At 43.3% G+C, this 11850-nt stretch overlaps 1 protein-coding gene across 10 annotated transcripts in view; it reads left to right on the top strand.

The window, feature by feature from the left end:
• The first annotated feature begins 1281 nt into the window (after positions 1–1281).
• ubtf (upstream binding transcription factor) overlaps positions 1282–11850 on the top strand; it is a 52340-nt gene continuing 41771 nt past the window's right edge. For 6 of the 10 annotated variants that reach the window (XM_052038518.1, XM_052038517.1, XM_052038516.1 and 3 more), the window contains exons 1-3: positions 1282–1833; positions 3562–3659; positions 10977–11149. In XM_052038518.1, the coding sequence (XP_051894478.1) occupies positions 3605–3659; positions 10977–11149 (228 nt within the window). In that variant the 5' untranslated portion in view covers positions 1282–1833; positions 3562–3604. Of the gene's footprint in view, positions 1834–1979; positions 2213–3561; positions 3660–10976; positions 11150–11850 lie in introns of those variants that run through there. The other 4 variants (XM_052038514.1, XM_052038511.1, XM_052038510.1 and 1 more) reach the window with 4 other exon arrangements.

Raw genomic sequence — 11850 nt, 5'->3', positions numbered from 1 at the left:
AACTCCGAATTTATCTTTTTCGTTGGAGGAAAGGCAAAATTGGGGAAGAAGTCCCTCGATAAGTAAGACTTGGGAATATTGGAACTTGGCCTCTTATACCCAGTTACAATTTGGCTACGGGGGTGGGGTGGGGGGGGTGAAGTAGAACTGCGCTCGGAAAGAAAACTAGAGCCCCGGCTCAGTCAGTGCGATTCCACCGCACTTGGCAAAGGTCGACCGAAGCCGAGGGACAGGTTGTGGCTCCGTCTTCTCCAGGGCGCCAGGTATAACGGGAAGAGAAAATCAGCCGGATAACGCTGTGTAGTACCATCGTACCAGACTGTTTTAATAGTGCAACAAACTTCGTTGGCGGCATTCTCGATTATTGAATAAAATTGCAGCCAATCGGGTCTATTCTATTCTCTGATTACCTCTCGGTTGCTGACTCCAAATTTACAATGACTGCAAGAAACCTGCAGGGAGAAAAATCGGATGCGGAAATCGCTGACGTAAAAGTGCGCAATTATCAATAAATAATTAAATCTGCTTTCACTTAACGCAGTAAATATTGCTCCGCTTTCGACGCTGCATGTTTAACAAACTCTGACGATAAACTTGGCTGATGTTCTGTGGCTGAAACGCATTGTTATGCTAAATGCGTAGCATATTACAAGGGGTAGGCACGCAGTCGGATCCTTCCCACCAACATCACAGCGACAGGAGGCACCGACGCTGTGATCGACAGGTGCTTGGAAACTCCCCCGTTCACAAAACCAAGTCTGTTTCATGTTTCCCTCGGTCTGCCGAAGCTCTCTATCCACTTTTGCAACACATTTTATTATGGGGATGTAGTTACAATGTGGCACGACCCTCTGCTCCAGACTCGGCCTGAAGACAACCCAATTCCACTAATCGCTTGGGACACAACCACCCGCCTGGGATCACTTACCTCTTCCCTCAGGTCCAACGTCACCCAAGTCGGGTTGCCTCGGAAGCCACCACAACCCTTTCTGGCCGGAGGAGCTTTCTCATCCTGGAATCTGCTCAGTAACAAACCGAGTGACTTTGGGAAGTTCGCTGTGGGGGCTATCATCGCCCTGGTTAACCACCGGTGAAACGGGACCTTCAATTTAAGAATCCCTCTTGCGCACCCCGGAGCTACCGAGCTATCTTCCTGATTGCTCCTTTTAAAATTCCCGCCCCGTCCTGTATAAATTCATTAATTTATTTCAGGCAATTTTCATCTCCATTGGCTCGACAGGGAATGACGTGCCGCACAACAAAGGTGGAGTTGGAAATTAAATAAAAATGTAGCAAAGAAGAAAGCTGCGGCTCGGTGCTATATGTATAACAGCTGCACTTCCCTGCAACTAACTAACTATTCAACACTGGCAATTAGTCCGGGGATAAACAGCACTCTGGCCGCAGCGGAGGGAAGACTACCGGCTTTCTTTATTTTAACATTCCTCAAGAATAACAAACTTCCCCTCAAAACTTTGTCTTATTACAGAAGATATTTTGTTGTCTTTTTGTTTTTAAAAAAACAAAATCCTTCCACCTTCCTTCAATGTGCGTTGCTTGTCGGCTGTTAAAATTGCTGGCGGCTGGGACCGCTTTTGCCGAGAGAGCAGCCGAATTCAGCGGGCTCGCTAAAGCAAGAAACAGTCGGAGAAGCGCAAGGGGGATGGGGGAAGGAGCTGATCCGGAAAAAGGGGATTGGAGAGGTCGGAAGTATCGCGAAGCATGCCGGCTCTCAACGGGGACTAGAAAGCGTCCACGCCCGGGGCCAGCGCCGTGGATCTGGCGAAGGTTCAGCCCAGGCTCCCCTTGTTTTGCAAGACGCCTAGACGGAAGGTAAGGTGGTTTTAATGTTGCTGGCAGAGGAAAAAAAAATTCCCTGCACTTCTCGAAAAAGAAAATTGGGGGGAAAAATGTATTAAAACAATGCAGAGGGAGCCCGGGTGCGTGCTACGCTCCTGAAAGAGGTGAGCGAGGAGAGAGTGCGAGCGGGGGTTCGGCATGGGGCTGTGCCGAGACGGTTGCGCCGTGGAGCCGCCTCTTGTCGACAGCAGCAGGAAGCTGGTTGGCTCGAGTGGCCGCGCCAGTGCAGGGGCTCGTTGTCTCGGATTCATTCCCTCGGTTCCGGCCCCTTTTGTCTTTCGCTGCTCTCTCTGCTTGGCTCCCATTTTACCGCGTCTCTCTCTTCGAGCAGAGTGCGAGGCTCCCGGGCTGGGTGAGTGACTCTTGCCGCCCGCTAAACCACCCTTGGGCTCCACCGTCTTTTTTTTAACCTTTTCATTTTTCTCTCCTCTCTCTCTCTCTCCCCCCCTCTCTCTGCGGGATCTTCTAATCGCCGCTCGCCCTTGCTCGGTTCGCTCGGGTATTTTTAATTTTTTTTTAACCAAAAAAATATTTCTAATGCAACTAGAAATTTAGCTGGATTATTTCCTTTTTATTTCTTTTTCTTAAAAAAAGAGAAACGACGCGTTTGCATTTTGCTGTTTTGATTTTTACGCCTGTTTTTTTGTGTGGCGGGGTTTGTGCCGCGTTGTAGCCCGGGCTGCGGCGCTCACATGGCGGACTGAGCCCTTCGCCCATTCCGGGCTGCGTTGGCTCCCAATCCGCTGCAAACTGCGGTCGCCCGTGCGGAAGGGGAGACGAAGCGTTTGTTAATTAACGTTTCTCGACAGATTCTAGTTACTAATTTCGAGATTTTTTTTAAAACTTAAATTTGCTCAAATTTTATTTTTTTTTAAAAATTACATTTTAATTTTTTTGCATTTAATTAAGGCGAAATATATAAATTTTGCTGGGGTTTTCTCGACGGCCGGGGTAGGGAAGGACGCTGCGCCGAGCCCTGATAACATGGCCGTGCGGCTGCGAAGTGCAGCGGGAACTCGGACGCCATGACTGGGGCAAGGAGGGAGCCACGCGTCGGGCCGAGCCTCCGGGGGGCAGCGGCCAAGCGAGGGAGGGGAGCCGGGCGGCGCTGAGCTGGGAGCGCCAGCCTGGTGCTTGATGCATTGAGACGGGCGGGGGCGGGGGGGGGGGGGGGGATGGTTGCAGAGGGGAGCCGAGGTCCGGCTGTGCACCGTTCAGGGAGGGAGGGGAGGCAAAGAGCTGGGCTGGGGCGGATGAGAGGGCGACGGGAGGGGGGAGAGAGAGAGAGACGCTTCTCGCCTTTGCCTTTCGTCACCGTCTCTTTTTTTTCCCCTCCCACTCCCCACCGAGGAGTTGCTGTCGCTGCTGGCCCGGGCTGCTCGCTCCCCTCCCCGGCCAGAGTCGCAGCGCGTTCCCGAGTCTCCGCTGCTGCTTTCTCTTTTGTCCGCTTCGCGCAGCGCCGCTCCTACCCCGGACTCAAGCTGCGACTGGGCGGTTTTCGACAGAGCAGCTGCTCCGAGCTGTTGCACTCGCTGGGACTGGAGGGAAAAAAAGAGGAAAAGGAAGAGGAGGGAGGGGAGACGTAAGCACTGGGGGTTTGACTAGAGTGGCATGCGATAGAGACACGCACAGGGGGGAGATGGCTGTTACAGCTTTGGTCCTGTGGTACAGCCTAATCTTGTCTCATTCGCTTCTATTCAGGTAGTTGGCGGACTCGAAGGGCTGTGTGTTTCAGTCGAGCAGCATGAACGGAGAGACAGCCATGGCAGAAACTGCTGAACTGAGCGATGCAAAAGAAGGTGAGTTAAATGGAGGTGAGGTCGCCTGTTGAGGGCAGACTCCAGGGATTGTTTTGAGTATCTCCCCCCCCCCCCAAAATAAAAAATGTGTGGTATGAATACTTGCACTCTGATTCAGTCAAAGTGAGATTTATCGAAGGCTTTTATTTGCAAAATGGAGAAATAATTATTTTAAGACACCATTGCACAAATTTTCTTCTTCCCTTGCATACCAAATTACAACTTTGACCAGATATCTATAAAAGAATAGTCATAAAATAAACGACATACTTTAGATAATAACAGCCACATTCAGCCATTGTTAGTATCCTACATTAAATTTGCGTTTTGGTTTTGGGCCATAAAGATGATTAAAGGTGTAGGGGGTCGAGAGAAGAAAATTAAGGCCTGATATTTTTGTCTATGAAATGCTGGGAGGGATATGTTTATCATATTCTACACATCAGGTTTGTATCAAGCACCATGAGTTTTGCTTTGGTATTTTATGACAGGTATCATGCAATCTAATTTGGATCTTTTGCGATTATTTTAATTCTCCTTTTTGTCTCTGTTTCAAGTTGTTTCAGCCAAAAAAAACTTCTTATTGGCATCTCTCAGTTTTCGCTGTATTCTATTATCGAGGACTGGGAACCAATACTGGAAGAAAATGTGGTGTCATTTGATGCATCATCAAAAAAAATACTTGCATCCTATGCCCAAGTTAAGTTGGGAATCAAGTACATATTAATTGTTCCTGGAATGAAACTGCTCCAAAGCTCAGTTTTAAGCCATGTCCCCAACCTTGTCTTTCACTGCTGAGCACTTCCTTTCAGTTGAGTGATTTTTGACACAATTATGTTGAATTTCCCACCTTAGCTTCCAACCAAATCACCAAGAAATCACACATCTTATCTATTTACCTTAAATGGAGCCCACAATCTTCAAATGAGGACCCAACAAATTAAGAGTTGAGATGTAAATTTTCAACAGACAAGTGTTATGGGATTATGTGAGGTTACCATCTAGCAGTATCCCAGAATACTGGTAATCGTGTTGTTTGACTAATTATTGCTTTAATATTAATCATTGGCATGCAAGGTAGGACTGAATTCAGGCATGTCATCTTGGAGTCGTGTTGATTCAAAGAAGATTCAATTTTCCTTCTGTCTTTTCAGTCCTGCAGTCCAGGAGCAAAGTCACTAGCTTGGTAATTTAACAAATGCAGTTTTGAATCCAGAGCAATAAGTTCTTCGAGAGCAGCATGGTGAATGGATCAAGTTCATTGCTGTCATCCTCCTGAACACAGCACAGACCTCCTCCATGTAGCATCGATTCTTAGTTCCACTCACCAAGTGTGGAACTGCAACAAATTATTGGTAGTCTTGAAGGCTTTGATTAAAATTACAGGGCAAGTTGTGTGTTTTAATAGAATCTAGTTTTATGTACACATGAGTTCTGCTTTTAATCTTGCAAAAATCAGGAGAAGATTTCTTTATTTATATTAAAAAAATTGCCTTATGTCATATTGTTTTCCTTTTCAGCTGAATCTGTAACGGGTTTGGCCACTTTTATTGATGTATGGTTAATATATAGGGAATCTCAATCCAGGACCCAGCCACTGCAATCTCAGTTTCTAAAAACAAAAGAGGCACGGCATTGGCAGAAGTTCATAACTATTCATAGCTCAGATTTTCAGTCAAAAACTGAGGCACTCACCATTCACTGTTATTTAAGTAAATAGTAATTTTTGTTAACTGTGCATATTAAATGTGGAAATTGGGAAGCTGCTATTCCACATTTTCCTGCTCCAGAAGTCTTGTGACAGCACCATCTCACACATGGAACTTGGCAAGAAAATGTCCAGGTTTGTTCATTCTGTGAATTTTTAATGCTACAATTACTGTAAGACAGCGGGTGCCAAAAATCTAATCTCATTCCTTCAGATTTTGTGCATTCAAGGGGCCATTCATATTTCATATTTGCTCTTTGCCCATGATTTGGAATCGGGTTAACTGTTATGGCATGCCATTTTCTGGCTCTAAGTATTCGTTAAACTAGTTAAGCAAGATAGTTGCAGATCCCAGTTCCCCTGTAGAGGGCACCATGTTGTTTGGATTTCTAATCATAAATACCTATTCATTAGCCAATGGTTAGTGTGAGGCTAAATGTGTAATGGAGGACTGGACCTGCTCATTTGCTGTTAACCCATTTTATCACTGTAATGTGGGTTCTGGATGCTGTTCAGCCATGGCAGAATACAATTTGCCTTCATTTCATGCTTCAATAGTTGGGTTGTAGCTTGCTTAGTAGCTTCATTATTTCTTTATGGAGGAACTACAGTGGAGGGTCAGAAGTGGCCACACTAGAGAATTACTAGGAATTTTTTTTCATTATTGGAATGCAAAGCTCCTTTTGTCTTTTTTTTGGGAGGGGGGTGAGTGACAAGGGATTAAACCTTGTCCTGTGTGGTTCAGTGTCAGACAGTCAACAATGTCTGAATATCATTGCTGCTGAAATGGGTGGAGGAGAGGAATCCAAATTTTTGAATTGGCACCTGAATGAATTAGATAGCCAAAATCATCTGTATGCTTATCGGTAGAATCAAAAATGGGTATACAAGTCACATGGTATATTCAACTTGGGAAATATTCTTGGAAAACAATGTGTGCTCCTATAAATTTGGAGGAGGCTAAAGAAAGATGGTGGCAACCTAGAGAGCTGTTTTGAGGGGATCCATGTTAAGACTAGAGAGGATTGGAAGGAAGTGAGTGAATTGTGCATTCCACCAGCTGAGGAGAGGGAGGCAATTTGGAAATGAATCCAATGAAAATAAGAAAATTGTGTGAGTTTAATGTTGAGGACAGACTGGGATAATGATTAGTTCAGAGTGCAATACCTTAAAAAAAATGCACCCAGAATTCTTTCTTAAATCCAAATGTTCCTGGTCCAACAGGGGAAAAAGTGTGGCTTGATTAATTTCTAGCAAGTCATCTTTGCCAAATAGTTTGGAAGCCCAAATGAAAAATTGTACACAACCCTGTTGCAGCCACTATCTGGGTAAAGAGCTGAAAATGCACAAAGATCAGTGTGATGGAATGCAATTTGGCTCAAATTAACTGGACAGGAAAGTTCACAAGGAGGTTGATGGTCAGAAGTGATAAATCAAGGTGAGTTGGAAAACAAAATCTTGTATAAACTGAAAAAGTTGGGTGAATTTGTGGTTAGTGGAGGGATTAAAATGAATTATTAAGTGAGGCAATGTATACTATGCTACAGGTGCAACAAGAGATGGATATGATTAGCTGATACAAAATAGACATGAACTATTGGTAGGATTAAGCAAAAAATTTTGGAAATATGGTGTAGGGTTTAACCATTTTGTATTAAAACAATAGTGGAATTGAGGTCATAATGGATGAAAGAGTGAGGTTCAGTAAAGGAAATGGTTCTGTACAAAAGTATTGAATCTTGAGTAAGCCTCTCAACTCAGCCTAGACTGTCTTTTTAAGTGTGCATTCCGTGGAGCTGGAGAAAAGCTATCTTTGTTCAAAGATAATAAAATTCAGTAATTTATAGATCAGGCAACCACACAACTGTAGCCTTTTTCAGCTACTTTAGCAAGCTGAATCAGAGGCTGTGAAATTCAGCCATCCTCTAGGCCCAGGAGGTTCTGAATATGATGGGCCATTCCAATCTATTTTCTTGGTATTGGAGGGAATGGCATTCAAGAAGAAAGTGAGTTGGGGAGTGAATAGTGAGGAGCAGAGTTGAGAGGATGGAGGGTGTGTAGGAAAAAGAAAAGATTGAGGGTGGTTAGCTACAACTACTGGGCAGGAGCATTGGGGAGTCTTATCAGTGGCGGGTGGTGAATTAAGATAGTTTTGGCAGTGAGTAGATATTGGCAAGTAAAATGTTAGGAGGGAGATGATCAGAGTTGGGTTGGGGAGCTGAGTAAAGGAGCACTGGGTGGGATGGGAGGCTACTTCTGAAGAGCATCATCAGTGGGGTTTGGATGCAGTCAGGGAGTGATAGATGGGAATGGTCATGGAGAGAGGATAAGTCATGTCATCAAACGGTGGGCAGCTGGGAATTGAGATTAAGCAATCGGAGAAAGTGTATACTAGCAGCAAGATGGGGATGGGATATGTGGTAGTCACCGCAATCCTTTTGGTAGTGGTCCAAGTAAGGCCCTTTTATCAACATTAAATGACCAACTCTTGGGTTGAGACCTGCTCCTGTATCTCTCCAGGCTTGCGTGTAGCAAAATAAAATGCCAGTGATGTCAAACGAGTTGTGTGCCATTTGGGCTGCTGTGTGGCAACAGCTGGCTTGGTTTTATGCTTCAGCCTGGAAACGCCTCCTTTATAGACTAGTTCGTTCAAGGGCAACTTGAATATTTGAGAAAATGTTGAGCGTTAAGAGCACTGACATGCATTTGTAAATTGGCCTTGTTAATCTTAAAGGCTTAATTTGAGGAATGAAGTGATTGGTTCAATTGAAAAAGGGAAATGCACTACATACGTACATGGGAGTTACAACAGACATTTGCTAATTTCTAAGAACTAAACCAATTGTATAAGTGGGTGATGCTTAGTCTGTGGAAGGTTCAGGATACCTACATCCTGAGGTCGGGGCTAGGTTAGTTTTTTTTATCTATATAGATACTTCAGACTCTGCTCTGCAAAAGGTAATCTCTTTGCCAATGGCAAATGTAAGTGTGTAGTGATCATGAAATGAATTGAAGTTGATTAGCAGAATGGGCTGCTGCTTAAAGCTCCAATGTAATGTAGGCAAGTGCAAACTGTGCTTTATGGAGGGGGGAAGAAAACACTAATAGAAAGTTGGAGGATCCAGAAGAACTTTATTTATCTACACTTCCAAGAAATATTTTGCATTCTTCCACTTGTGGAAAAGGCAAGTTTAAATGTCTTTCTTTTAAATGTAGTGTGAAGTTACACAAGTAATGCCTCTGATTGTAAACTCCAGTGATAGACTCACCACTGCTGCAGATAAACCCATTGTGTTTTTATTCAAATGAACAAATTTTTTCCCCTGATTGTGGTGTTAGTGGCTAGAAGGCCATCCTTTTAATGTCAGGAAGTCAAACCATAGGGTGGATCTGAAGAGAGGGGACCACAATATGTTACATGGAGAACAATATTGTAAGGGCTTGGGTTTACTTATAACTAGCAATGTTACCATTGTAAAAAACCTCAGTCCTTTCAGCACAACTCAACAGATGGCTGAATAGAATGTTGAGCCAAGTGCATGAATCTGACGTGGGGATTCCAGGTCTGGTCCTTCAGTAACCTCAACAGAAAACAAGATTGTGAAGCTTTTCCTGGAGTAGTTTAATCAATTCCAATAATCAACCCACATCTTAAGTTTCATCTTAACTCATAAGATTGGGCAGAAAGGATATCAATTCTCATGACTCCATCCTCTCAAATCTACCCTTGTTTCTTGAGCAGCCCAGAATTTCACTTTGTATTTGCTTATGATATTGAAGGAAGCCATTTGGCCCATCGAGTGTATGCTGTCAATCCTATTCCCCCGCCGATATTCTCTGTAGGCTATTGTCCTCATATTCCCATCAATGTCCCTGGATGCTATCACTCGCCAAACAATATGGGCAACTGACTGTGGCCAATTAAACTTCCAACCAGGACTTCTTTGGGATGTGGGAGGAAACTGGAGCATCTAGAGGAAACCCACAAAGTCACGAGGAATGTGAAAGCTCCACACGGCAGTGAGATTACAGCCAGGTTGTTGGGGCTGTGAAGCAGCAGCTGTACAACAAAATCCTGATTGTTACATTAAACCCTATCCAGAATGATCAGAGGCTGCTTTCTCTCTTACAATCCCTACATGGGGTTTGTCTGACACATTGCCCTTAAGAATAGTTTTCTTCCCTGTTACAAATCCACTAAAGAAGTGGATGGTTGTTTTTGAGAGAAGGCCACATTTAAATTAAGTCTTTTTAAAAAAAAAATCTTCCTAGCATTTTTGTGTATTATTTTGTTGATCTATTTTAAAAAAAAAGTGCACAATAACCTTAGGCTCTCAGATGTCCTTGAGAAATTGATTTCTTTCCAATAATTCCTCTCTGATACGCCACTCAGAATATTTGGCAGCAGTTAGAGGCTTTTGCTTTAGCTTTAGCTTAGTTCACCTAACTCAGTGCAGAATTGTTAATTTTAGAAGATGTGGTTGCCGTCAAGGCCAGCGTTTATTTGTGCCTCTGTAATTGTTCTTGGCAATGTGGTGCAGAGCTTGAGGAGCTGATGGTGCTTCCACAACGTTGAGGGAATCTCAGGATCTGGAGATAAATCACATTTCCAAGTTGAGACAGGGTGTGACTTGCCAGTGAGCCTGTAGGTGGTGCTGTGGTCCCTGCTACCCCTTTGCTCAGTAATAGAGGTCATATGTTTGGGAGGTATTATTGCAGTAACCTTGGTGAGTAATGCAGTGCATTTTGTAGATAATACATGTTGCAGTCATAATGTGTTGATTGTGGAAGGAATAATATTTTAGACTACTCTGGGAGGCTGCTTTGTTCTGGATGGTATCAAGCACCTAGAGCTGTACTCATCCAGGTAAGTTAAATGTTTCATCACACTACTGCCACAGAATTGTAAATAGAGAAGCTTTATGGTGTCATGAGATAGTCATTCATTGCAACACATCCAGCCTCGTTCTTGTGGCCAAGATATTTGTGACTGTTCCAGTTTTCTTTCTGCATAATAGCCAGTTTAATCAAATGGGTACATTAGACCTGTGAAGAATAGTTGTTCCCTGGAGGTCACTTCAGAAATATTTATAATTTGTTCATGTAAGCTTACAAAATGGAAGCAGTCCTGATGTTGCTAAGAAGCTTCCGACTGTGCTGCTTGGGGTAAATCAAAGTTGGTGACTTTTTATTTTCTCTTTGCACTTGGTTTTTGATGGATAACCAAGCCCCTCAGAGAGCATTCTTTCATGGTTACACTGAGCTGCTAAGCAAGTGTTTGCCTGTTGTCCACATGGCATTATACCCTTTATGCTGAACAACTTGGTGCTGCCACTTGTTCTATCCCTCTGGTATCCTGGGCAGCAAAGATATTCTATGGTATTCCAGTTAAATGGAAACTCGATTCCTATCTTGTTTTGATGCTGGTGAGTTGTTGGGTTCCTGTTTGTCATAATTAGGATGCATGGTCTGTTTCAGAGGGAAGGGTTCATTTTAAAGCTCTTCAGTTGGCCTTTAGTATGTGTTTGTTTCTAAAGGGGTGGAGGAGAATGAAATTATTTATAAAGCCCGTGTTGAGGTGTAGAAGTTGATTTATTCTTTCTCTACAGAGTGGCCAAAAGAGGACCTCCTGGGCCTACTGGACAGCATGAGAAGCATGGTTCCTTCCAATGATGTGATGAAGTTTAAAACAACAGAATCACATATGGACTGGAATAAGGTGACCTTCGCACATTATACAGCAGAAATGTGTAAACAGAAGTGGACGGAGATCTCGCATGAAGTAAGAGTCACGTTTAGTTATTGCACCTAATAGGGTTTGTCTTTAAATAGCAAAGTAGCTGCACACCATTATTTTTGAAGTTCTAACAGACTGCTTCAATTCTGGAAAGGTTATTTGTCAGATTGGTTCTGACTCATTTGTTAACCTCTACATACAAATTGGCAGTTGTCTAAATGGGCAAAAACCATTTGATAGTTCTTTGGGCAAGTGCACCCTTAAACTGTCAATTGGAGGTACATTTTATTTAACTTATTGCCTAATGAGTTGGAGCTGTTATCCAAGGATAACTTTGTGTGTGTCCCAATGCTTAACATAGGCCACATAATGGCAAACTGTTTTTCTCTAAAACTTTGGTATTTAAGCAACCTTTAGTCCCAATGTGCATTAGAGTAGCAGCAGAAATTTACCTCTTTAACTATGCTACTGGGCAATAACTATTAATTGTTTTTGGCCAATAGTAATGGTGATAATTTGATGCAATCTCTTTCATTTTTAAATGTGTATGGTTTCCTGTTGGTGATAGCTGGAACAATCAGATTTTGTAGAATTACAGGGTAGGGAGCTCCTTGAAATAAGATTGTTTTCATGTAGTGAATATGATGGGGTTGGGTTGCAACTTGGTTTAACAATATTACTAGGTGTTACTTTTGTCGTTGAGCTAAAGAACTGCTTGGGGTCTAGAATTTCCACATGAATTTAAT

Source organism: Pristis pectinata, chromosome 25 (genome assembly GCF_009764475.1).
Source record: "Pristis pectinata isolate sPriPec2 chromosome 25, sPriPec2.1.pri, whole genome shotgun sequence".
In the NCBI taxonomy this organism is placed as follows: domain Eukaryota; kingdom Metazoa; phylum Chordata; class Chondrichthyes; order Rhinopristiformes; family Pristidae; genus Pristis; species Pristis pectinata.
Note: the sequence above shows the minus strand (reverse complement) of the source record. Positions and strands in the feature narration are given on the sequence as shown.